Source organism: Sander lucioperca, chromosome 19 (assembly GCF_008315115.2).
Source record: "Sander lucioperca isolate FBNREF2018 chromosome 19, SLUC_FBN_1.2, whole genome shotgun sequence".
Lineage (NCBI taxonomy): Eukaryota > Metazoa > Chordata > Actinopteri > Perciformes > Percidae > Sander > Sander lucioperca.
In genome coordinates, this window is record NC_050191.1 from 30,851,288 (window position 1) to 30,877,709 (window position 26,422).

Sequence of the window (26,422 nt, forward strand, 5' to 3'; positions counted from 1 at the left end):
TAAGAGGACTAAGTCTGAAGCATGGGCATATTTTGGTTATTATAAGAATGCTGAAGGACAGTTGATAGAAGATAGTTAACCTGTCTGCAGAATGTGCAGGAAAAAAATGCTGTTTAAAGGTGGAAATACGTCAAATCTCCTGAACCCTTCCTTTGATGTTAAAAGTTGCACATTTGATAAGGTTTTGCCTATATTTTTGTAATATAATAAAAACTGTTAAACTTTTTGAAAGTATTTCAGCTTGTGTAGGCCTATTAGTGCTTTCTGAACGTATTGAACACACTTTTAAAAATACCGCCATAATACAGAAAGCCGTGATAATTTTGGTCACTATAACCGTGAGGTTACATTTTCATACCGTTACATCCCTACTGACCACAAACTAAAAGCTCCAGGTCAACCAAAGTTACCAAAACAAATGAAAGAATTAACTAATTTTCTCATATTTCTTATGTTAATTTGGGTGAGTGGACCCTTTAAGCCTCTAGAGCCACAACAAGTCAGATTTTACCTGAACCTAGACCATTTAATCAGATATTTAACTCTCAAGTCACCTGTCCTGCATCCTTCATATTTTAAAAGGGAAATATTTAGTTCATTAACACACATTAAAGTAGGGCTGGGCGATATGGAGAAAATCAGATATCACGATATTCTTGACCAAATACCTCGATATCAATATTGTGGCGATATTCTAGGGTTGACAATTGGTGCTTTAACACTTAGATTTTAGATAAATAATCATCAGTAATGTGGACATAATGTCTAAGTGGGGAAAAGGCAAATAATAGAACAGTTACAACAGTCTGGTAAGTTCAGAAAAGTACTTCACTTTGCTCTAATGCAGCCTTTAAAACCAGGAAAAGACAACACTTATGTCATATCACATTATTACAATATCCAAAATCTAAGACGATATCTAGTCTCATATCACGATATCGGTATAATATCAATATATTGCCTCGCCCTACATTAAAATCCCTTTAACTCATTATGATGAACATGAATTCGACTTTGTAACCCTGTGACCTTTTATACAACTCTAAACTAGGCCTACTTTAGTTAATGTGTAAAAAAACAATGAACCAACACTAGTTTGTTGATATTTTCTTGAGGGCACAATTACAAAAAAAAACAACATGATTTATGAAAATAAAAGTAAAATTGAGATCTCTTATCAGAACAATCCCACAACAATTTGATGCTATTTTATGGATTTGACAAAACAAAAACATGAAAAAAACCTGCTTTAACGTTAGTCAAGAAGTCATGTTTCTCCTCACCTGGGTTCTCCAGTGGAACAACAGAACAACAATCAACAACACAAAAAAAAACTTGCCTCTATTGTAGCTTATCTGTCTGATCAAACCTGTATATCAAAATAACGGAGTAGCCTATAACTGTATAAGGTGTGAACACGAAGCAACAGACTTATTTTACGGCGTTCACACACATGGAAAGATAACTTGAAGGCATTACCTCTGACAACAGGGCGGGTTTTTCGCTTCCATCGAGGAGAAAAATAAGCGTTTTAAACTCCCATCCAGCAGCGAGCTTGAGCCGCTCAACGGCTGAATTTATAACGGTTACAACAGTTCAAATTCGCTGTACTCGGTCCGCAGGGTCTGACAGGGAGAAGTAATCAGTTAACGTGCCTGTAAAATGTTTCTTCTTGTCTCGTTTCACTCCAAACTTCCCCCCATTAAGCCCAGAAGTCCAACCGAACAGCTCCAGCTTCATACGGATCTGATTATCACAGGCAGCTACAGACACAAACTATCGCTCACACACTGAGGAGGAGGAGGAGGAGCGAAGTTACGTTTCCTAAGCCTGCGAAGGCATGACCCGCCCTACTCTGCCTCTGATTGGCTAATACTCGTTGCCTTCGTTGGTTGGATTGGTTTAGGGAGTGTTGTTGCATTCACGTGCTCCTCAGATGGTTGTATTTCCCGAGTTAGAAAGGAAGTCGTTCGTTCTTCCGACTTCGTTGTGTTTATGAGTTTTTAGAAGTCGTAGCTAGCTAATGTCGGAAGCAACAAGGACGATACAAAGAAGATGTGTTGTGTTGTTGCTCAGAGCCATTAAACAATAGCTGTTGCCAGTGTTTATTTCTAGTTTAAAGCTTTATATTAGTGGCTTTGTCCCAGACTTGTTGCTGAACCAGAACTCGAGTCTCTAACAGCAAAAAGTTAACTAACGCTAAACTTGAATAAAAAAAATGGAAACCTTTGTGGAATTTAAAAAAAAAATTATATGAAATGATTGTTTCACACAATAAAAAAATACATAAAATATCATTAAAAAAATCTTAGCTCAAGATTAAAACTTCACTTTTATGCTCAAATGTTATTTTCAGCTAACGTTAGCTATCGTTAGGTTATGTTCGAGCCACAGCTAATGCTAGCTAACACCCAGCTAACACCCAGCTAATGCTAGCTAACACCCAGCTAACACCCAGCTAATGCTAGCTAACATCCAGCTAACACCCAGCTAATGCTAGCTAACACCCAGCTAACACTATTTTTAACAATCTTTAAAGCTATTTCAAGAAAACTTTTCTGAACATATGAACTGTTTTAATTGACACAAACATGTTTATTATTTTTTTAAACCTAAATGGTTACTATAGTGTTTAAGGATTCTTTAATACATGTAAACACTTTAATAGATATGTATTAGCTGAATGTCAGCTAACACCAGACCAAGGCTAAATTAAGCAAACAAATGCTTAGCCCTGTGACTCGAATTAATATAATGAAAGAATATAAGTCACACATAAAAATAAACTGGTGCTATTATTAAAGAGCTTGTGGCATTCACATGATATCTTTTTTTTTTGCTTTTCTTTTTTTAACCTCAGAGTGACTCTTCATTGAAACTATAGATGATCTTTGCCTTGTCCTCCCTTTGAATTTCATCAGATCAGAGCATAGACAGTCTATGGATCAGAGCCCTATATACGGCTCTGCATCAGATAATTATGTGGCCCCATCTCCTGGTGGAAATACTCCATTACCCAAAGTGCATATCACGTCAAGTACCAATATTAAGTACCTACAGTACCGGAGACTGCATTTCCATGACCATAGTTTTACGTTTTAAAGGTTTATTCCACCCAAAATACTACTTTTGTCAAAATTCTTTTAGTTTTAAAGGTCCTCCTATACATGCACACATTGAGAGATGTCAGAGCGGTTGGGGGGTTTGGGGCTTGCTCAGCGCCCAGGAGGTGAACTGGCATGTCTCTCCAGCTACCAGTCCAGGGACTTGAACCTGCAGCCCTCCACGGGCCTATCTATTTATTTATTTCACCCAAATACTACTTTTTTTTCAAGTACTTATAGTGTTAAAGTTTTTTTTTTTTTTTTTTTTAAAGCTAGGGTCCTATAAATGCGGTCCTAGGATTGCACTCCTAAAAGTGCAGCCTCCGATACTGCAGCTTTATGCTACTCTCAAGTACCCCTAAAAACTGTGTAGATATAATTTGGTGCAAGTAAAATCCTGCATTCAAAATGTTGCCAAAAGTATTGGCACCAAAATATACGTAAAGTATAAAAACTATTCCTTATTTAGAATGTCCCATTTCAGAAACATATATATTACTTTACTGGATTCTAATTATATATGATTATAATTATTGATGCAATAATGTGTTTATTACATTAATGTTGAACAGGAGCAGCTTGTTAATTTACAACAAGCAATGATGTTTCATCTTAATCTATAATAATACATCATAATGTATTGATTGATTATATTTTGTATTATTTAACTGAATCTGTAAGATATATATAATAAAAAAAAGAAGATATAAGATAGTAAAAAGTTCAATATTTGTCTCTGAGATGATGTGGAGGAGTGAAGTATGAAGTAGCAGAAAAGGCAAATACTCGAGTAAAGAACAAGTACTTTAGATTTGCACTTAAGTACAGTACTTGAGTATTTGGAATTTAGGATACGACAAAATGTAAATTAACAACAATATATTGTGTTTTTGACTTAAATAGTACTTTATTATGCTGCAAAATGAACTGGGTTAACAATTAGTCAACAGATTTGTAAATAGAATAAATAAACTTGGCTTAATGTAAACATTTTATGGAGAGTGCAATTCTATAACTGTACAAAAACAAAACAAAAACATGGACACTCGTACCATTTTAAGCTGTATTTTATTTATTAAAGGTCCAGTAGTTGTTCATTATCAAAATCTGTGTTGCCCGTTCACAAACTTGTCCTTTTTCATGAATATTTAACCACCACCATCAATTCCAAGTATTCCTATTGGCTTGAAATTTGACATTTGCATTTGCATGAACTGTGGTAAGATGCTCCATATTCATGCTCCATCTTGAAATACGTTAGCCGGTAAGGGACATACAGGACATACTGCTCCACCTGTGTGTGTGTGTGTGTGTGTGTGTGTGTGTGTGTGTGTGTGTGTGTGTGTGTGTGTGTGTGTAAGGGACATACAGGACATACTGCTCCACCTTTCACGTTTTCACTGTCACATGATAAACTCACAGGTGCTGTTAATGCTGCTAATGGGTATCGTAGCTTCCAGGCCCCGGCAAATTTGAAGAAGGAAACATGGAGGACCACACGTATTCAAAATCCAAATTTCAGGAACAGGAAAAGGATTTTGAAAAGAGCAAGAGACCGGCTTTTTGAAGCGTGAAGGCTACCATAGCTGTAATATGTACTTTAAACTGCGTGGCGCGAGATAGTTGATTGCGATATATGATCTCAACGCTAGATGGGAGAAATTCCTACACATTGGACCTTTTAAATTGTAGTTGTTTTTTTTCCAAAGTGCGTTCAGGCTCACTAACAATGCAGAAACTCCCATGCCTTTTCTTGTACTGCTGCTGTTTGTGTAATAATACACATACACTATATATATATTGTTCTCGTCTCAGGCACCTTTGTCTGCATCTATTGTCCGGGGCAGTGCTGCAGCCGACTCAGGGTAAACACTGAGCCTCGATTACCGCGGTTCAACCCTCCTGCAACAGGAATCCTGAGGCTGACAGATTTGGCTGTGAACGTTTATCAGAGCGAGGGAGAGAAGAAACCGTCTCACGTATACAGGAGCACAATGAAAACTGAGGGGTCAAAGGTCACGGGAGGAAAGGTGAGAGGTTCAACTGCTAATAAAGTAAGACACAACCAACCAATTGCTCTTAATTCCCTCTTTAAATCAAAATTGATATATTATAATGCTGTAACATTAACCCTTGTGTTGTCTTCCATTCGACCGTGTACTTGTCGTCCTGAAAATCAACACCTTTTCCTGATGTTTTCGTCTCTTTTATCGACACTTTTGTCTCTTTGTTCAATGTTTTTGGCTCTTTTTTATACGTTTAATGCTTCTTTTCACTACCATTTATAAACACCACTAACACCAACTTATTACCAGTTTTACACTCATTTTTGGAATTCACGGTCAGTACACCTCATGTATAGGAAATTATACCTAATTCTTGAGTTAAAAAAGCAGAAATGATGAATTATTTAGACTCATATTAAAGGAAGGATAATTACAGGAGGGTAAATGTCAATGTTCAGTCTGGTTTTGAAACATTTTTGTTTTTCAAATGCTATTTTTTTTATAAAACACCCAAAAGTCAATGAAAGTAGAGATCCTATCTTTTGTTGTACTTGCGAAGCGTGATGTATGGAATCATCCAAATTAGTTAGTTAAAAAGAAACCCCCGAAGACAACAGCAGGGTTAAAACAAGAGTTAGTTTTATTCATGGAGGCTCTTGTAATTAAAGGACTTTTATGCCCTTGGTGTATATTTAACATGCTTATTAATGTGAAAAGACCCATTCAGTATGTCCATACCTGATTGAGTATAACTTTTGAGCAGTGGTGGAGGAAGTATTCAGATTATTGACTTAACTCTTGTGTTGGCTTCCCGTCGACCATCCATCCATCTTCGTCCGCCTATCTGGGGTCGGGTCACAGCAGGGGACCCCAAACTTCCCTTTCCTGAGCTACATTACAACCAGCTCCGACTAGGGGATCCCGAGGCGTTCCCAGGCCAGGGTGGAGATATAATCCCTCCACCTAGTCCTGGGTCTTCCCCGAGGCCTCCTCCCAGCTGGACGTGCCTGGAACACCTCCCTAGGGAGGGCGCCTAGGGGCATCCTTACCACTCGCCCAAAACCACCTCAACTGGCTCCTTTCAACTAGGGATCCAGGATTTGGCTTCAGATTCGGCCGAATATTGGTCTTTTTGACGGGGTTGGGTTTCTGCCGAACCTTAGAATTTTTTTCCACCAAACCGAACCCTAGGCTTGCGCTACGCTGGTCGATGTAATGACGGCGCCGTTGATTACGGGAAGGTGTTTACGTAGGTGGAGCGTTCAATGCAGTAGGCTGTGAGAAAGTGAAAATGGAACTTGTGAGCAGAAAAAGTGTAGTTTGGCAGTACTTTCAGTCAAAAGAAGGCCATTCAAGTCCAGCTACATGTTCAATCTGCAATGCTGATTTGTCTGGTGGTGGCGAGGACCCTAAACTATACACAACATCACCGCTGTTACAACATCTGGTATGAAACATCCGAAAGAATACGAGTTGTGCATAAAGGAATCTACAGACAGCAGCCAAAATGCAGCAACTTCAGGTACGGCAAAGGAAGGACCAGTGGTGTAGTCTAATGTATTGTAGTGGGTATACTGTTTTGTATATGTATGGGCCAGGATGGGGGGCCATATCATAGTAGGGAGTCTTGGTGTCCTCCCCCAGGAAAATTTTGAGCATCAAACACTTCATTTCCTGCACTCTGACACACTTTTATGTACCAATTTACGGCAGAAATACCTTTAATTAGCTTATGCAAAGAAGAAAAAACAGATGACCATTCAAAATATATCAAAATTATAATGCAAAGTATGTTGTTACATGTCATTGCGCATTTTTATGTGGGTATATGGAAATCCTGGAGCTTTCTTAGTGGGTATACTATACCTGCATATCATGTAGACTACACCACTGGGAAGGACAGTCACAGCTAAAAACTGACGTTAACCAGACGACTATTACCAGCTTTGCTGTGTTTACTGTGTTACTGGACTGAGGATGGGAGGAGGATTCGGTATTCAGTTTTGGATTTGGCAGAATCTTAACCAGTGGATTCGGTATTAGGCCGAACCCCAAAAATCTGGATTTGGTGGATCCCTAGTTTCAACGCAAAGGAGCAGCGGCTCTACTCCGAGCTCCTCACGGATGACTGAGCTTCTCACCCTATCTCTAAGGGAGACGCCAGCCCCCCTCCTGAGGAAACCCATCTCGGCCACTTGTACCCTGGATCTCGTTCTTTCGGTCATGATCATGCAGCTTTTTGTTTTTCTGAGTCAAAATTTAAAATAAAAACTTTTTTTCGACACTTTTGTCAGTTTTTCCCAATGTTTCGTTGATTTTTTTTCTGCACTTTTGACATTTTTGCCAATTTTCCCAATGTTTTTGTGACTTTTATCCAAGTTTTTTTTACCACTTTTACCAATATTTTTTTTAACATCCCCCCACACCACGTTTTTGAAGCTTTTCCGACATTTGAATAACAACAAATAACAATGAATAAAACCAAAATTCAATGAAAGGAGTGAACTGATCATTTATTTTACTTGTGAAGAGCGATGTAGGGAACCACCCACGTTACTTTTTTTGGACAATTTGGTTGAAAGAAAAGCCAAATTTCTGATGTATAGAAACTTTTTAAATATGGGTCAAATTTGACCCGAGGACAACAGGAGGGTTAGTTAATTAAATTAAAAGTACCACACTTCACAACGTTTGTTTTGTCCAACCAACAGTCCAAACCTCCAACATTATTGCTAAGACATTTAAAATACAAAAAATAATCAAAGTAATTACAAATATAATTCTTTAAATATCAAAAAAATAAATAATAAAGGAGTCTGGTGGGTTTGGAGATGGGGATTTCGGGGCTGTTTCACGTTAAACAAAAAGGATCTTACTCTTTAACAAAAAGGTCTATCTCTGTAGGGATCATTTCCATAATGTTGACAGACACTGATATATAATATATCTATAAATAATAATAATAATCTGAGCCTGTCAGCGGCAAAAACAGCACTTTTAGTGGACACAAAACTGACGGTGCACAACTGCCCTTTAACGTTATATTGCAGCTTGTTTCTCGCTTAATACTGGACCAATTTCAAAGATTGTTGCTCCATCGTCACAAACACAGGAAAATAGTGTCCAGGTTGAGAAGTTACCCTTTAAGTACAGGACTTGAGTAATGATCTTAGTTAATTTCCACCACTGCCGTCTGGATGGAAATCACGTGTTTAGCAGTTTGGTCCCAGTTCACCCAGCGGTGTTTCAGCGAGGAAGGAAAACCTGAAAACACTTAACGTGTAAAAGAACACGTGTTTATCGCAGCTCTGCAGCGCCTCCTGCTGCCTGGTTGCGTTGAGCGATCTCCTGCACCATGACGGCGTTGGAGAGTCTCCACTTCCTGTATGTGGCCGCCGCAAGGGTCGGGGCTGTCAGGATCTGCTCCAACGCCAGCAGCTCCGACTCTTTGGCCTGAAAGACGGACAGACAGAGAGACAGACAGAGAGAGTGAGAGAGAGAGAGACAGACAGATAGACAGACAGAGAGAGTGAGAGAGAGAGAGACAGACAGAGAGAGTGAGAGACAGACAGACAGACAGACAGAGAGAGTGAGAGAGAGAGAGAGACAGACAGTGAGATAGAGAGAGAGAGAGAGAGACAGTGACAGACAGAGAGAGAGAGAGAGAGAGAGAGAGAGAGAGAGAGAGAGAGAGAGAGAGAGAGAGAGAGACAGACAGTGACTGACTTTAATCAGAATCAGAAAAGGATTTATTGCCAAGTAGCACTCACTAGGAATTTGCCTTGGTTGTTGGTGCATACATAAACACATTTAAACATTAATATGAAATAAAAAATAAATAAACAAATAACACGTATTACTATTTAACATTAAGAACAGGACAGGTAGGACAGGTACACTGTATAGTCCAGGATGTAGAGTCAATGATGGGGGGGGGGTCTGGGGGTCCTCGCCCAATAACATTTTAACACTTACTTTCCTGCATTCTGGTGAATTTTCTGCATCAATTGATGGTATTATAATCAACTATAAAACTAAAATTGGTCGACACTTTTTCTCACTTTTCTGTCACTTTTTTAAATCTTTTTTTTTTTTTTTTAGACATTTTGTCCATTTTTTCAATGGTCTTGTATCTTTTTCCCCCCACCCAAATTCAATGAAAGTAGTGAACTGATCACATTTATTTTACGGAACCATCCAAGTTATTTTTTTGAAAATGTGGTTGAAAAACCCAAAATTTTCTGACATAGAAACTTTTTGAAAACGGGTCAAATTTGACCCGAGGACATCGGGAGGGATAAAAACTTATTACATTACACGTGTTACTGGACATTTTTTTCGGGACCATGTACATCTCAGTAGTAGTAGTAGACACACCCCCTGAACGGTTATTTCTAACCGGAGGAGCCGTCGGCCTTCATTTTGGCCGACCTGACATGCTCAGTCGGAGACACGGTGGTCGGGACTCGCCCGGGAATGGCGAGCGGGATGAGCGTGACTAAGCCTCTCAAAATCTGACGAAAATCTTTTAAACTGACCTTTGTCGATCTGAAATGAAGACAGATTCAGCAACTGCACGGCCTATTTCTCTCTTAAAATGTTTTCAGAAACACGTTTCGGTGAACTATTTTAGTCCAATATGAGATCGTATTCTGAATGAGTCGCCAGTAATGGCCGTTCGAAAAATCCAAAATCCGGAAGCAGCAGCCAGACCCACGTGACGCGTTCGTCCAATCAGCTGCCGGTTTTCATTTTTTGGGCGACAATACAGATTAGCGCCGCCTGCTGTTATGGAGACGTATTACGTCTCATCTCTTTGGTGTGTTCCGAGGCACTTTTTTGACCAACTCAGGGAGTCTGATCAGTCCGACTGCCTTTTCTGCCGACGGTCGGCCGTCTGGTTGGTGTGTAACTGCCTTTAGATTACCGGTAAGTACCTTCAGTGTGCTTTGGAGGATCCGCAGCAGGTGAAGCTTTTCATTGACTTTGTCGTTCTGACATCGTCTGACGAACGACGCTCTGAAGTCCCTCCGACTGGACTGTCCAATCGGAGACAAGCTGGCGGCCTTCAGGTCGTTGTAGAGGCACTCCATCTCATCAGCGGGCTTCTCTGCAAAGAGAAAGACCTCCGTAACTTCAAAGTTGATCGAGATTTTTTTCTGACATTTTATAGACAAACAAATCACTGATTTGTAAGTGTACTTTATTTTTATTTTATGACCCTGTGGCTAATGCGCTATGTACAGCACTTTGGTCAGCGCAAGCTGTTTTTAAATGTGCTATAGAAATAAACTTTACTTACTTACAAACAACTAATCGATTCATCCAGAAAATAACCAAAAGATGAATGAAAATAACCGTTAGTTGCAGCCCTAACAAAGTTGTATACTTCTTCTTAAAGCAGCAGTAATCGCGTGTTTACCGTGGACGTCCTCGTCTTCCGTCCCTCCGACGTGGATCAGAGGGAGGGACGCTCCGTCAGGCCCGGCCGGGTCCAGTAAGGACAGGCGTTCACCGCCCTCTGATGACACTCTTCTTCTTCCTCTTCTGTTTCTACTTAAAGTCCCCCCCTCCAAGGTGCTTCTTCTTCTGTTTTCACCGGTCGGTGAAGCGGGCGGGGTGGAGGTGCAGGGGGACGACTCACCCAGAGGCTGAGGAACGTCTCCCTGTGAGAAGGACAGGACGTTTGAGTTGAACCAGAGACGGTTTAGAAGCGAGATGCCCTCTGGCCCAAAAATACTTTTTCCCCAATAAACTTACATGGAGAAAGAGATGTCTGTCGCGTGTTTTTCAGTATAAGTCTAGAATAATCTTAAATTTACTTTTTTGTCCACCAGCCAAACGGCTAGTGAAAACCAGCCACTCAAAAGATTACCATTGTTTTTTTTGGCTGGTAAGTGAAGCAAATCTAGCAGCCACTTGCATATTTGGATGGTGCTAATGTTGAACGCCTGGCCACACGATTAAATCATTTCATCTGCATTAAAGTAAGCAGAGCGCTAAACCGGAATTAGCCGACTCAGTCGGCGGAGGTCAAACAGACAGTGTGGGGGGTTTTAAATAAATGTACTTTCACACTTTGCTTCTCACATTTTCAGAATCAACTGTTTCCTGCTCACAGTTCAGAGAACAGGAAGTGGCCGCACACTCGTCAGCATCCTGATCGCTGCCTTCGCTGTAGCACTCTGCACACAGACAGACAGACAGACAGACAAACAGACAGACAGAGAGAAAGGATTAAATTAGACAGATAGTTTCACTTCCTGGGATTGCTCTCATTCTGGAGGGAAATTCTGCCGGATGTCACTATTTTCAGATGTCCGTTACCTTCCTCTTTCTTTGTGTTGGCGTTCTAAACTCTGGTGGATTTGTGAGGACTATGGTTAACTGCTCCTCAGATCTCTGCAGGGTAAATCCAGACAGCTAGCTAGACTATCTGTCCAATCTGAGTTTTCTGTTACACGACTAAAACAACTTTTGAACGTACACGTTCCACCAAAACAAGTTCCTTCCTGAGGCTATTTTGCAGCGGCACCGTGGCTCTGTCCGGCGCTTAGCACCACCCAAGACAATTGTGATTGGTTTAAAGAAATGCCAGTAAACCAGAGCACGTTTTCCTCCCATCCCAGAATGCTGTGTGGAGTAGCCAGACCCTCCTCCGCAGCCGCAACCTCTGCTGTGCCCTGCTACACTGTGCTATGCCCTGCAGTGCCCTGCTACACCATTAACTACTACAACTACTATTTCTAGTCATAGTTCCATTATCTTTATTGATTGACTATTATTGCCACTGTTCATCACACCCCCAACCGGCACCGTCAGACACCGTCTACCAAGAGCCTGGGTCGGTCCGAGGTTTCTTCCTAAAAGGGAGTTCTTCCTCGCCACTGTCACACTAAATGCTTGCTCTTGGGGGAATTACTGGAATTGTTTAAGTGTCCTTCCTCAAGAAAATGTTGCGTTTTTAAATTTTTTAAAAAGCAATTTCCCCCAGACATTCTGCGTCTCTTTGTAGTTGTGTTGTGTTTTTTGTGGTCATTTTTGTTTTCTTTGGGCTTGTTTTAGGTCTCTGTGGTCCCTTAGTGGTAGTTTGCGTCTCTTTTTCACATCATTCTGGACCGTTATTATCATCATATCTGTGTCTAAAAGGTGGGGAAAAGCTAGAGCAGATCATAAATAACAATCATTCAAAAACCTAAAAGACAAAAAAAAGTCCAACTACAATCATTAGATCTGTCTTTTAGTTTCATTCGTTCTTAGGGCTTAGGTGGTTGCCAAAAATGGCTCGGGTGCTGCCCCTGAACCTTATAACAGCAGGGAAAACCCTGCAAATGTGTATTTAGTTTTCTCCCTGTGTACATTATGTTGATTAATAATGGTTATGTTTTCTGTGTTATGTTACTGAAGCTGTCTGACCTTCGGCGTTGATCAGTTCACACGGCTCGGCTGCTTCGGACAGTTTACTGATCCACCTGCAGACAGACACGCTGCCTTTAATGCCGCAGGAACATTCAACACCGGTGACTCATCATCATGTTCACATCATAGCCGACAAACAGCAAGTATAGATGGGAGAGATGATGAAATCAAATACTCACTTGTTCATGTCAGTGAAGCTCTCTGCAGCGATGAAAATGGTCACAACTAGAGGATGACTGGCTGTCATGGCACTGAAACACAACACAGAGGGGTTAATAACAATGGATAGGTAGGTGGGTGGATGGATGGATGGATAGGTGGATGGACGGACGGACAGGTGGATGGATGGACGGACGGATGGATAGGTGGATGGATGGATGGATGGATGGATAGGTGGATAGGTGGACAGATGGATGGATGGATGGATGGATGGATAGGTGGATAGGTGGACAGATGGATGGATGGATGGATGGATGGATGGATAGGTGGGTGGATGGATGGATGATAGGTGGATAGATGGACAGATGGACGGATGGATGGATAGATGGACGGATGGACGGATGGACGGATGGATGGATAGATGGACGGATGGATGGATAGATGGATAGGTGGATAGATGGACAGATGGACGGATAGATGGACGGATGGATGGATAGATGGATAGGTGGATAGATGGACAGATGGACGGATAGATAGACAGATGGACGGATGGATGGATAGATGGATGGATGGACGGATGGATGGATAGATAGACAGATGGACGGATGGATGGATAGATGGACGGATGGATGGATAGATGGATAGGTGGATAGATGGACAGATGGACGGATGGATGGATAGATGGGTGGATGGACGGACGGACGGACGGATGGATAGGTGGATAGATGGACAGATGGACGGATGGATGGATAGATGGACGGATGGACGGATGGATGGATAGATGGATGGATGGATGGACGGATGATGGATGGATGGATGGATGGATGGATGGATGATGGATGGATGGATGGACGGATGGATGGATGGATAGATGGATGGATGGATAGATAGCTAGATAGATTAATAGGTGGATAGATGGACAGATGGATAGATGGATGGATGGATAGATGGATAGATGGATGGATGGATGATAGATGGATGGATGGACAGATGGATGGATAGATGGAAAGATAGCTAGATAGATGAATAGGTGGATAGATGGACAGATGGATAGATAAAACACTGATCGATCATTTCGATCACCATTCTGACATTTTATAAACCAAACAACTAATCGACATTTAGTCTCGCATTACCAGTCCTTCCTCCACAGCGCTGCAAAGGAGGGTCTGGTTAGTCCACACAGCATTCCTCTGCTAAATAGCCTCGGGAAGGAACTTGTTTTGGTGGAATGGGTGTATGTTGAAAAGTAGATTTAGTCGTGCAACAGAAAACTCAGATTGGACAGATAGTCTAGCTAGCTGTCTGGATTTACCCTGCAGAGATCTGAGGAGCAGTTAACCATAGTCCTCAGAAATGGCGAATTTCCGGCGGCACCGGAGCAATCCCACAAGTGGAGCATGGATGAAGACAGATTAATTGACAGCGAAAACAATCGTTAGTTGGAGCGCTAGTTTAAATCATTTAAATACTTCTTTATGGAACCAAAACATTTTTAAAATGTAAATTAGGTGTTTGAATAATCTCTGTTAAAATAGTTGAAGGAAAGAAGATAACATCCATAAGACGGGACACAGTGAATGGATGAGATAAGAGAAGAAATGGGTGAAGGAATGAAGGTTTTGCTGCAGTCTGACGCTGTGTAAGTGAGCGTTTAGAGACAGCTGGATGTGTAAATATGGTGCAGCGTCACAGAGACTGTGAAGCAGTCGAGAGCAGCAGTTTGACCACAGACAGCTGAGGACGGCAGTTGGTGGTTTTTCACTAAAAAAAGCTGCACAAAGAGAAACAACCTACTGTTTCTTCCTGCACTGTGTGGCCTGTTGGATGGTGAAGCCGGACAGGTTGATGAATCCTTCTGCTTTCTCCGCCTGCGGAGGAGAGAGACGTCAGCTCAGAGACAGGCCCGTAGACAGGGGGGTTCAGCAGACCCTCCCCCTCCCTGCCAAAGGTCCAAAGTGAAGTCCGTTTTTATTTGTGAAGTAGTTTTTGTTGTTGTAATAAACACATTTTTTTTTTTAAATAACGATGGCCAATAGAAATATGATCCAAACCAAACAGAAGCCCTAATCTTGTTAAGATCACCACTTCTGAGAATGTGTTAACTGGCACATGACACACACATGTGTTTGTGTGTGTGCGTATGTGTGTATGTATGTGTCTCTGAGAGTGTGTATGCGTGTGTGTCTCTGTGTGTGTGTGTGTGTGTGTGTGCGTGTGTGTGTCTCTCTGTGTGTGTGTGTGTGTGTGTGTGTGTGTGTGCATGTGTGTGTGTGTGTGTGTGTGTGTGTGTGTCTGTGTATATCTGTGTGTGTGTGTGTGTGTGTGTGTGTGTGTGTCTGTGTATATTTCTGTGTGTGTGTGTGACTCTGTATGTGTGTGTGGGTGTGTGTGTGTGCGTGTGTGTCTCTGTGTGTGCGTGTTTGTGTGTGTGAATGTGTGTGTGTGTGTGTGTGTGTCTCTCTCTCTCTTTCTGTGTGTGTGTGTGTGTGTGTGTGTGTGTGTGTGTCTCTCTCTGTGTGTGTGTGTGTGTGTGTGCATGTGTGTCTGTGTGTGTGTGTGTGTGTGTGTGTGTGTGTGTGTGTGTGCATGTGTGTGTGTGTGTCTGTGTATATCTGTGTGTGTGTGTGTGTGTGTGTGTGTGTGTGTGTGTCTGTGTATATTTCTGTGTGTGTGTGTGACTCTGTATGTGTGTGTGGGTGTGTGTGTGTGCGTGTGTGTCTCTGTGTGTGCGTGTTTGTGTGTGTGAATGTGTGTGTGTGTGTGTGTGTGTGTCTCTCTCTCTTTCTGTGTGTGTGTGTGTGTGTGTGTGTGTGTGTGTCTCTCTCTGTGTGTGTGTGTGTGTGTGTGTGCATGTGTGTCTGTGTGTGTGTGTGTGTGTGTGTGTGTGTGTGTGTGTGTGGACAAGGTGGTGGTACATGATCTTGGAAGGCAACATTTGACAACATTGGAGTAAATATTTTCGGTGCATCAACAAGCTAATCCAGCACAAATTGGTGAATGAAAAGTCACCAAAATTAAGTATTTAAACCTCATAATTAAATACAAAATGAGGGAAAAACTGCAATGAAGGTCCACTTTAGAAAAGAAGAACCCCCTCCCTCCCTCCCTCCTTCCACTAATCTAATTTCTCACACTGTTCGTGCTTGTTCCTGTGTGAGCTATGTGGTCATAGTCTTCGCTCATTATTGGCTGTTTGCTCTCGAGTGTAGACCAGTTTCTTTCTCATTGTGATCTTATCAACTTCTGTTTTTCATCCTGAGAATAAAAAACTTTACAATGCTTACAAGAAAATACTTTACTTTAACCCACTGGTTAGCATTTATAAGCAGAGAATAGACTAATCATTTGTATACACTATAATGCAGTTGTGAGCAAATCTCGCTGAAAACACATCTGGACTATTACACTCCAGGGGTTTATACATGAATTAAAATGAATTAATGTGTCATTGAGGTGAATGGGTGAGACATGCACATTGAAAGAGGAATGACATAAAATACGTCTTTACAAGAGTTGTGATTAACTACCTAAAATATCCTGATGACAGTGACAGCATAGTGTGTAATAAACCGTTTATTAAATGTTTATACGCAGCTTATAAATGCGTAATATCAATTATAGGCTCAGACAACAACAATCAAATGACAAAAAAGAAATAATTAAAGCTTTAGTGTGTAACTTTTTTATATTAATGAACGTCCGTTACATTCAAGCCGTTGCCAAATGAGTTGCTACAAAGCTAATTAAGACTATCAGCTCCACACAACTCTCTCTGGATTTCTGAGTAGGACTATGTTCAGAAGATTGTGGCGTCCGGTGACTTTCCCGCACAGAAACTGGAGTGAAGATAATTATGTCTTCTGAAGAGTCCATCATGTTTTTAATCCTTCGTGTCCTCCTTGGCTACTAGTAACTGTCAGTGTTGTTGTCATTACTTAGAATTCCTCATGGGGGAGACAGAAGCTACGCACAATAGCTTTAAAGTGTAGGCCTGATAAAAATATCCGAGTAAACAAGCACAAAAATGATCTCCAAATTATATAATGCTATACAATTATCTAAACAAGAAAATACAGAATACATAAGGGAGAAATGGGTAAGTGAAATAAAAATGATAATCACACGGGAGAGCTGGGGAAAAATATGCCAGTTACAATGGTTATCAACCGGGTCAAACACATGGCAGGAGTTTTGCTGGAAAAACATTGCAAGATTTTTTGTCACACCCGTTCAGAAACGATACCAAGACAGCGGAGATGCCTGCTGGAGACTTTGTGGATCTAATAGGGCTAATCACTACCATATTTTTTGGGACTGCCATACGATAAGACCTCACTGGGTAGAGAGTCACAAACATATAAACAATATATTTAATGTAAACATTCCGTTTAAATGTGAAACTGTGTATTTGGGCAATGTAAGGTTTGAAAAATGGAACATTGACGATAAAAAACTGCTGGCTATACTGTTGGCAGCCAGTAAGAAATCTGTTACGAGGAAATGGTTGAAAGTGAATCCACCCACCGTGGAAGAGTGGATTGAAATAGTTTATGAGATTTATGTTATGGAAAAAATATCCTTTTCCCTCAAAGTTGAAAAAGAAAAATGTTATAAGATTTGGTCTAAATGGACTGAGTATGTAAAACCAATTAGATCTGATTTCGTCTAACTGTACTTATGCTTTGTGTAGACCTACCCTCATTATATGTGATGTTGTAATTAGTGGAAATGGTGCGCACCACGGTTCTGTTTCAGTTACTGAAGGTTCTCACTGGAATAAGTAATGGTTTATAAACGTCAAAAGGCCAATATGTACAAACTCATCCAAAACATCTGGATTCATCCCTATTTCTGTACTTGGAAAACTAAAGCTGTAATTATTGTATGTGATGGAATTTACCCTTTCTAAATAAAAAGATAATTTAAAAAAAAAAAAAAATATCCGAGTAAAAGGTTTTTAAATCCCTGATTGCCTGTATCCAGTCCTGTCATTTTAGCACATTAATATGATATAATCTAAGGTTTCTACACTCCTTCTGGCAGCTCATTACCTGGACTTTGCCCCGTAATTCAAAAACAGAAATTATGTGTAGCTACGGTTAAAGTACACAACATTTTCTGTTAGGTCTATGATACAAGCCTTCTGTGATCGCACACCGCCACCCTGTGTGTTGAGCTCTCTGTTTTAGCTACAGAATGAGGCATCTCACTTCTGTTCCATCTTTGTTGGGAGTCGCACATGCGCAGCAGCTAGGTAAGGACTACTAGCCAGTCAGAAGCAGAGTATGAGGGCGTGCCCTGACAGTAGCTAGGTAAGGACTACTAGCCAGGACTTTGGGCTTTTTCACTTTGTAAACCTATAACATGCACAAAAACGATATATAACACAATAAAGGAAGGGGAAAAAGCCAAAAAGCATAATATGAGCACTTTAATATCAAAAAGCTACGCACTAAAGCTGTAACGACCTCCAGTGTGTGGGCTGCTATGGAAAAACAAGTCTTGCTGTGACTCACCATCTCGTTGGTGTACCAGTACAGAGAACTCTTCTTCAGGACAAACCAGTATCTCTTCCATTTACTTCCCAGGAAACTGCGGCCCCCCTTCCTGCGGAGAAGCCAGCCCTGACAGTCCAACACCCCCAGATCTTTGACCGAGATCCGCCGGCGACTCATGGCTGCAGTCGAACCTGCAGGGGGCCGAGAGAGAGAGGACAGCAGGTCCCACATCATATCTAAAGATTCTTTAAAACCCTTTGCGTCAAAAATCACACTTTGTCTTATGGAGGCATAGCTCAGTCAAATCTTAGCACACACACGCTAAAAATACTGGGTTATTTTATTAACCCAACCACTGGGTCGAGGCTGTTTAACCCTGTATTATGTACAGTGCTGCTCATAAGTATTCATACCCATGCTAAAGTTGACTAAAAAGAGGAATAAAAAAATCATCTTTTGGAAATTGATCTTAATGCCTTAATTAAAAAAAGAGGAAAAATCCAACCTTTTAAGGACACCAATTTTTTTCTGAATGAATAATGTATTGTAAATAAATAAATGTTCTTCCTTAAAATACAGGGGCCATAATTATACATACCCCTATGTTAAATTCCCATAGAGGCAGACAGATTTTTATTATTAAAGGCCAGTTATTTCATGGATCCAGGATACTATGCATCCTGATAAAGTTCCCTTGGCCTTTGGAATTAAAATAGCCCCACATCATCACATCCCCTTCACCATACCTAGAGACTGGCATGGTTTTATTTCAGTTAGCCTAATAGCTGGTTTAATTTGCATTGATATGGATCTTATCTCAGTTACAGACACAGTCTTTGTCACAAAGTATAACATATAACATAAACATAACCCTACGATTTGAATATTTGGATTTGTGCATTTTTTGAGCCATAAGCTACTCATACAATAAACTATGATAATACTCAAGTCAAACCATTTTCTTTCTTTACAGGCTCCAAAGACTACATTGCCCTGATGGTTCTGCCAAGCCTGATGCCACCTGCAGTCTTCAGGATGGGCCTGAAAGACCGTGAGGACTACAGTGTCTGACGCCATGAAGGCCTTCATCGATCTTAAGCCTGTGAGTATTCCTAGACTCACACAGCCCCTTAGACCTAGTGATGCAGGTCTTGTAATTGTAAAATCTGTTAGAAAACATTAGCTGTCAGCTGGTCAGAGTCTTTGTCATTCAAATACTTGATTTGTGGAAAATTATTATTTGCAGGTCGGAACAGACATGGACCGACAGACACCAGACCAGGCCGTACCCCTACACCCTTGTGTTGGGAGGCGAGGAGTGCTGCTCACAGCCATTCACCGTTCTCAGTGGGCCGGCCCTGGAGCAGCATAGCGTTGTCCAAGCTGTACATGTTTGTTTCTAAAGTTTTTATGTGTTCGATATCAATTTCCCAAAGCAGTGTTTCTCTGCTTGGCAGTTCCTCTAGGAGGCTGTCTATGGAATGGGAGGGGAATATATAGCAAGTAACACTGAGATACTATGACTTGCATACTTCAGGTGTTCAGCTGTTATTTGGTCAAGACCACACGCTTTGTTCACTGCCAATTTCTCAATATCAGGTCTAATGACCACAACAATTATTAATGACATCACCAACAATAGAGATAAGATATCAACAATCTCAACACAGTTAAAAATCTCTCTAAAATGTTTCCCCCACATAACATAAAATACTTATTTTATTCCTTTTCTTCAACATTGTGTCATGCTTAGAAACTTAACTTAATAACATAAACTTATATATGGATAAAATGCATTTAGATTCAGATTTAGATTGATTTAATTGTTTTTTTATTGATAGTAAATCATATTTCTTATTGATTGCATGCCGGATCGGATGTGGGACTGTGGGAGAACCGGAGACACCCGGAGAAAACCCAAACTAACGCGGGGAGAACATGCAAACTCTAAGAAGATAAGGAGGAACTCCCCACACGGGAAGAAGAAATCTGGGGAGAGATCACCTCTCAGATGGTTGGGAGAATAATGGACGGATGGGGTATTAGCAGTAGCAATGTGTAGCGATATCACATCTCTACAGATGTCTACAGACTAATAGAAATACAGATAATGATGGAGAGTTGAGAGTTGGTGGGATAGTTTATGTGAACATCCGGAGGAATCTTTTCCAGAGAGACGTTTTTTTCGGCCTAGTGTTGCCTTGTTGTTGGCTCCTCTTGGTCGTCAACCTCGTCTGTCACATCGCTACCTGTTTTCTCCTGCAGGGTGTTTTGAATGCTGAGCGACTGGAGGAGACGGGTTCTCTCCTCCTGCCACTGCAGCTGCTGATTCTCCAGGTTGCTAAGTGTCTGGGCCAGTTGAGCCTTGAGCTCATTGGTCTTCTCTCTCTCCTGGGCCAGGGATACTTCCATTTCCTGTAGTCTCTGAAGAGCCTCCTCCTTCTGCTCCAAGGTACGGCGAGTCTCTGCTTCAGAGACCCTCTTGGACATAATCTGGACCACCAGGTCACTGGTCTTTTCCACCTTTTCCACGGTCACTTCCAGCTCTTTATATAGCTCTTTCACTTCAGCTCTCAAAGCTTTGTTTTCCTCGTTTAGGTTTTCGTTGTCGCAGCTTGCCTGCTGGGGGGAAGATCTTAAGGCTTGGTTCTGTTCTTTTAGTGTGCTGATCTCCGTCTGATGGGTGCTGAGCTTCTGAGGCTGGAGCTCCTGACTGTCAAGACAGCTCATAAAATCACTGTCTTCATCCCCACTTGTCGTAGCTTCACTCGAAAGTGCTTCTGAAAGTTGGCAGAACTGTGAACTAGTCCAGTGAGGTTTCCAATAATCACCGACCCTCCCGGAGCGTTCTTTTGGAGAGGTTGGTGTCCAAAGTTCTTTCTGTTGAATTGGGCCCTGTTTATAATCATTGGCTTCAACTATACCAGCCCAAACCCTAGCCAACTGTTCTTGCTTAGATGTACGGTGAGGTTGTGTTGCACTCCAAGAGGTTTTTCTCAGGACAGGGCCCGTTGTCAGGTCGCTGGCCTCACAAACCTGCTGTGCAGCACCTGAAGGTGTATTCGCTTGTAGTGATACACGCTTGGGTGTAGCAGAAGCCTGCTGTGGACCCACCTTTATGGTAATTTCCTGCTGTAGATCCTTCAATGTAACAACCTTCACGGGTTTTGGTGTAGCTCCCTTTAGCGTCACGTCTTTTGGTGTAACGTCAGTAGTAGTAAATTTTGTAGAAGCTACCTTCTGGGGAGTATCTTTAGGAATGGCACCAGCTTGCAGTGGAGAAAACTTGGGTTTAGCAGCTGGCTGTGGAGCCTCCTTGATGGTAATTGCCTGTGGTAGAAAATCCGTCCGTTTAAGAATCTTCATTGGCGCAGGTTTTGTTGTAGCTACCTTTAGTTTAGAGGTTGACTGTGGAGCATCCGTGGATGTAACAGCCTGTTGTGGTTGGCCCCCTTTCACTGTCTCGGTCTCTTTAGTGAGAATGGTTTTGGGTGTGGTCTGTGGAGGCCGTTTCAATGCAGCAATAATAGCCTCGTCATACGTGAAAAGCCACTCGTTCAGCAGGATGTTTTTGTGCCCTTTATCCTTGCCTTTCTTGTTTTGTTTAACTGTGGAGTTATCCATCGTAAAGAGTAGGCAGTCTGGTTAATGTCTCTGAGTGTCTGACACTGTCTGGCTCTGAATGAGATTGTTATGTGAAGGGATTCATCCTATGTGCTAGACTCATCAAAGCAGTGAAATAGAATGATGATGCGTCAAAAGAAAGAGGATGGAATGTTGCTTTTGATCTTTTTGTTTATTTTCAAAAGTGCATCTTTTGAAATGGGAGGCCAGACAATTTTTATTTAATTATTATAACTGTAAGTGACAACAGGAGCAGAAAAGTATTGAAAGGAAATGCCAATACATGACTCAGCTATTTGTTTCAGAGACTCTTGTTGGAGAGTCTTGGCTTCTGAGGCCCAGAGTTTTTTCTGTTGAACTGCTAATTAAAGGAGAATTCCGGCCAATTTTTACGTTAATCTTGATCGCTATAGCTACGCGAGTACATTCGATAGAAAAACCCCCGACCCGAATCAGTGCATTTAACACGGAGAAGCTGCAGCTACATGTACAAGCGTCCCCTGAGCTAAAACGGCAGTGGTCGGGGCAAGTTTTAGAGTGCCTTTGTGCCTCTTAACAGACACAAAATGCAATTAATATGTCTGTGCAACATGAACAGGGCCCTTACGTGTCAACAAGATGCGTTTTCAACTCAGACATTGTTTAAATTCACCTACCCTGGTCCCTGTCTCGATCCTGCTGGTAGCTAGCTTGCCCTGCTAGCTGATAGCCGTTAGCCGCTAGCTGCCGTCCGGTGAGTGTATTCAGACAGGCTTCTGTGATAATCATCCCAATAACAATCCACGGAGCTGCGGTGGTGTGGCTATGTCCTCCAGAGGACAGGTTATGTCACGTCTTGAAGTTTATTCCCCCCTAAAAAAATAGTAGTGCGGTAGTAGCTTTTAGCTGCTAGCTGCCCTCCGGTGAGTGTGTACAGCCAGATAGCCGTTAGCCGTTAGCTGCCGTCCGGTGAGTGTATTCAGCCAGGCTTCTGTGATAATCATCCCATTAACAACCCACGGAGCGCCCGGTGGTCTGGTGGATGTCCTGGATAGGACAGATCATGCCTTCGCAGCGAAAGGTTTAGATTATTTCACTGCACTGTAGTGGTTATGACCACATCAGTGACTATGTAACTACATGGAAACGGGATAAACGATGTCTGTGGCATGCACAGTAACAGTGTTACTGAAGCTTAGCTGTAGCATCGCGCTGTCTCCTGGGAATTCAGTTGTAGCAGGAAAAGGTAAACAGTAGTGTGCAGATTGGAGCGTAGTGTATGAAGAGCGGAGTTGTTTATAGGGGAAGAAGCTTGGAGTAACGTAACTATGGAGAATATAGCAGATATACAACACACGGGAGAGCCTTTTGAGTTTGATGGTCGTCCTTATTTATTCAAACCCGAGTATACAGACGAAGAACTTTTGTTGGAAAGAACGAGACAGACAGAGGGGAAACAGGCAGATGACCTTGCTGTTCCAAGCACAAGCTAGAGCTAGCCTTCAGTAACTGGAGGACATAGCAACACCATCGCCGTTCTGTGGATTATTATTGGAATGATTATCACAAAAGCCTGTCTGAATACACTCACCGGACGGCAGCTAGCAGCTAACGGCTATCTGGCTGTACACACTCACCGGACGGCAGCTAACGGCTAACGGCTATCTGGCTGTACACACTCACCGGACGGCAGCTAGCAGCTAAAAGCTACTACCGCACCACTGTTTATTTTAGGGGGGAATAAACTTCAAGACGTGACATGACCTGTCCTCTGGAGGACATAGCCACACCACCGCCGCTCCGTGGATTGTTATTGGGATGATTATCACAGAAGCCTGTCTGAATACACTCACCGGACGGCAGCTATCAGCTAGCAGCTAATGGCTAACGGCTATCAGCTAGCAGGTCAAGCTAACTACCGGCAGGATCGATACTACGGAATTATTTTTGTGTCATTAATACCAAGCAAAACGTCTCAAGTATCAAACAAAAATCACTAACTCAAGCAAAAAAACTGTCACCTCAAAGGTAAAACTTAAAACTTGCAAACAAAACATTTGTGTAGTCGTAAACTATTGGTCTTATATTTGTTTGATATTATGTCCTTGTGTTTACCAAAGCCCGTCTACGGAAAGCCGTTCCACTCCCTATTAAGCCCCATTGTACCTACTTTGGTTGCAGTTCCACCAGAGTTCCACTGGGGGTGATCACGGTCCAGTGCAAAATGAATGGGACTCAATGGAGCTAGACGGCTAAATTTGTCTCTTTCGCCTGATTGTCGTTGAGAAATCTCAGATTTGATTGTAGTTTTTGCAAGTTCAACATGGATTATAGGTCGAAAGTTGAATGAACGAGTACTTATGCCCTTTCGATTTGTTACAGGTTGAGTCGTTGTTGCCCATAACACGCTAGCATTCTGCTAATGAATGCTGATTGGTCAGTGAAGGACTGATTACGATCGGAGATCCCGCTTGACGGCATCCGAAGCAGAACCAGAATGCCAGAGTGAATATTTCGGCGTGGTCTTTAAAACATTAGCAAACCTCTTTCTAGCCTGTGTATTGACAGGGAGAGTCTAACCTGTCAGCTGTGTTGTCGATGCCTCGAGAGAACAAAGGAAGCGACTCAGATCTTGCCGTAAAGCAGAATCTCTGGCCGTATGTGTGTATGACGTCATTGACATTTTAAAAGGCTTTTTAGAACAAAAAAGCCACTTTAAAAAAATCTAACACCCAGCAGTGTGTATTTTCTTAGCCTCTCCTTTCAAATGCAACATTCAAATTACTAGACAAAAAATGATATCCTGAGAAAAGTGGATTTTGAGGGGTACAGCTCCATAGAGTCCCATTCATTCTGCACTGGCCTGTGAGCGCCCCCTATATGGAACTCTGGTGGAACTGCAACCAGTTGAGAAGCCGGAAGTAACGAGAGAGTGGAACTTCTTCCCATATTAGAAATTCTTTGTGTTTACTGTTCCCTCTGCTTCTTTCTCAATGATCAGTCTTTTGCTCTCTCCATCACGTTTGCAGTTTCGCTCCCAGCTTTCTCGTTTGCGCTTCCAGAGTCTTTGTTTGCGATTCTGACACAAAGCTATCGCGTGGGCGGGTCTTACAGGGGTGCGTCCCCATTGGCTAATGCGTATTTGGAGTATTTTTGAGTGACAGCTCAGTGCCTGCCGACCCCCTGACGTTTCAGTGCAGTTAACTTAAGAGATTTTGGAGGACACACAAACCACTCCACAGCGGATTCCTACAAGATTAATAAAATCTAAGTATTGATCATATATATTGTCTGTGATGTACTTTGCAAGCATGGTTACTAGACGTTTGTTGTTTCGTTGTGTTAAGTTACTAATTAGCTAGTAAAGCTGTTAACTTAGCACTTAACGTTAGCTAACTGCTAACGTATTAATTATCGTCTTCTCTCTGTAGAATAATGAAACATTGTGGGACGTGCAGGACCCCGAGCAGAGCAGAGCTACGATGCTGTCCCAGGTAACGTTAGCTAGGTCGGTAACGTTAGCTAGGTCAGTCACGTAGCTATATCTGATAATACACAATGCTAGGGTATTGGTTAAGTCGTACAATGTAGAAGCTGTGCATATAATGTATTCCTATCTAGAGGTTGACACATACAGTACATATGCAGTGTTAGCTGTGCCTAACTGGTTCATCTTTATAGATATGTGCATTATTATAGCATAGCATAGCATAAAAAGAAACTCAGTAATGATAGCTACATTTACACCAAGAGGATGACATTACAAGACAACAAGAATGTTCATCTGTACTTTCCTAGTAATGACACGCGATATGATTGAAGGCTACACAACAGTTGCAAAATTGACCTTACTGTCACATCTGATGCGCTTGTTTTAGTTATAAGTTATGTCTTCATGTGTCCATATTTAAAAATATATATACATTTTTTTTTCTGCCAATAAAAGGGGACTAATAAACTTTTGTTGATGGTGCTCAAAATGTCCAAAAAGAAAATATGTTTTATATTTTGAATAATCACCACAGAAAAACCTTAAAAAGGACGTCTTACCTGCTGCAGTCTGGACGTCCGGCAGTGTGGCGTCTTCGCAGCAGACTGATGCTCAGCCGAGGAGGAAGCTGCCTGTGAGAGTTTCTACATCGCCCCAGAAACAGACCACAGAGTCAAAAATCATACTGACACACACACACACACACACACACACACACACACACACACACACACACACACACACACACACACACACACCACCCTTCCTGTTTCTCACGTTCTTTATGACCCTTCTGCTTTCTTCAGCGTCTCAAAGACGCTCTGCACAGACACTTCCCCTTTGTTTTCTAGAAAATAACACGTTTCTGCAGCTGCTGTCGTTCCATGTGGCATTTTTCTTTTTTATGTCTGACGTTTGCGTTCAGCATCTTTAACCCAGTGGCTGTTTGTTTGATCTCTTGCAGGCTGCAGCTTTACAGACGTGCAGCCATCTACCATGCAGTTAAAAGTGTTTTTTTTTTTTTTTTTTATGTAGGTGTGTGTGAATATTTAATGTCACATATTTGCAGCCACAGCAAAAAAAAGAATCACTTGGGTCTTTGGCTCATGGCTTCATTTTGCACCAGACTTCATTTAAAAT

General features: G+C 41.7%; 2 protein-coding genes across 2 annotated transcripts in view; both read right to left on the reverse strand.

The window, feature by feature from the left end:
• LOC116045381 (serine/threonine-protein kinase D3) overlaps window positions 1-1,898 on the reverse strand; it is a 57,054-nt gene extending 55,156 nt beyond the window's left edge. The window contains exon 1 of the mRNA XM_031293015.2: window positions 1,480-1,898. The gene's annotated coding sequence lies outside the window, so the exon portion shown is untranslated. The remainder of the gene's footprint in view (window positions 1-1,479) is intronic.
• A 6,129-nt stretch (window positions 1,899-8,027) lies between these two features.
• On the reverse strand, window positions 8,028-25,961 carry LOC116045433 (interactor protein for cytohesin exchange factors 1-like). The gene is made up of 10 exons (XM_031293083.1): window positions 25,843-25,961; window positions 18,208-18,380; window positions 14,486-14,559; window positions 12,709-12,780; window positions 12,527-12,582; window positions 11,201-11,295; window positions 10,533-10,776; window positions 10,048-10,220; window positions 8,406-8,563; window positions 8,028-8,370 (listed from the first exon to the last, which is right to left on the reverse strand). Exons 2-9 carry the CDS (start codon window positions 18,364-18,366, stop codon window positions 8,408-8,410), a joined length of 1,029 nt encoding a protein of 342 aa, XP_031148943.1. The 5' UTR covers window positions 18,367-18,380; window positions 25,843-25,961; the 3' UTR covers window positions 8,028-8,370; window positions 8,406-8,407.
• Between the last annotated feature and the right edge of the window lie 461 nt (window positions 25,962-26,422).

Excerpts from the sequence above, each read along its gene's own strand:
- LOC116045433 (XM_031293083.1), bottom strand. The coding sequence starts at position 18,366 with ATGAGTCGCCGGCGGATCTCGGTCAAAGATCTGGGGGTGTTGGACTGT. Across the intron at positions 14,560-18,207 it reads ACTGGTACACCAACGAGATG|GCGGAGAAAGCAGAAGGATT; the intron begins GTGAGTCACAGC and ends TCTCCTCCGCAG. Across the intron at positions 12,781-14,485 it reads ACACAGTGCAGGAAGAAACA|TGCCATGACAGCCAGTCATC; the intron begins GTAGGTTGTTTC and ends GTTGTGTTTCAG.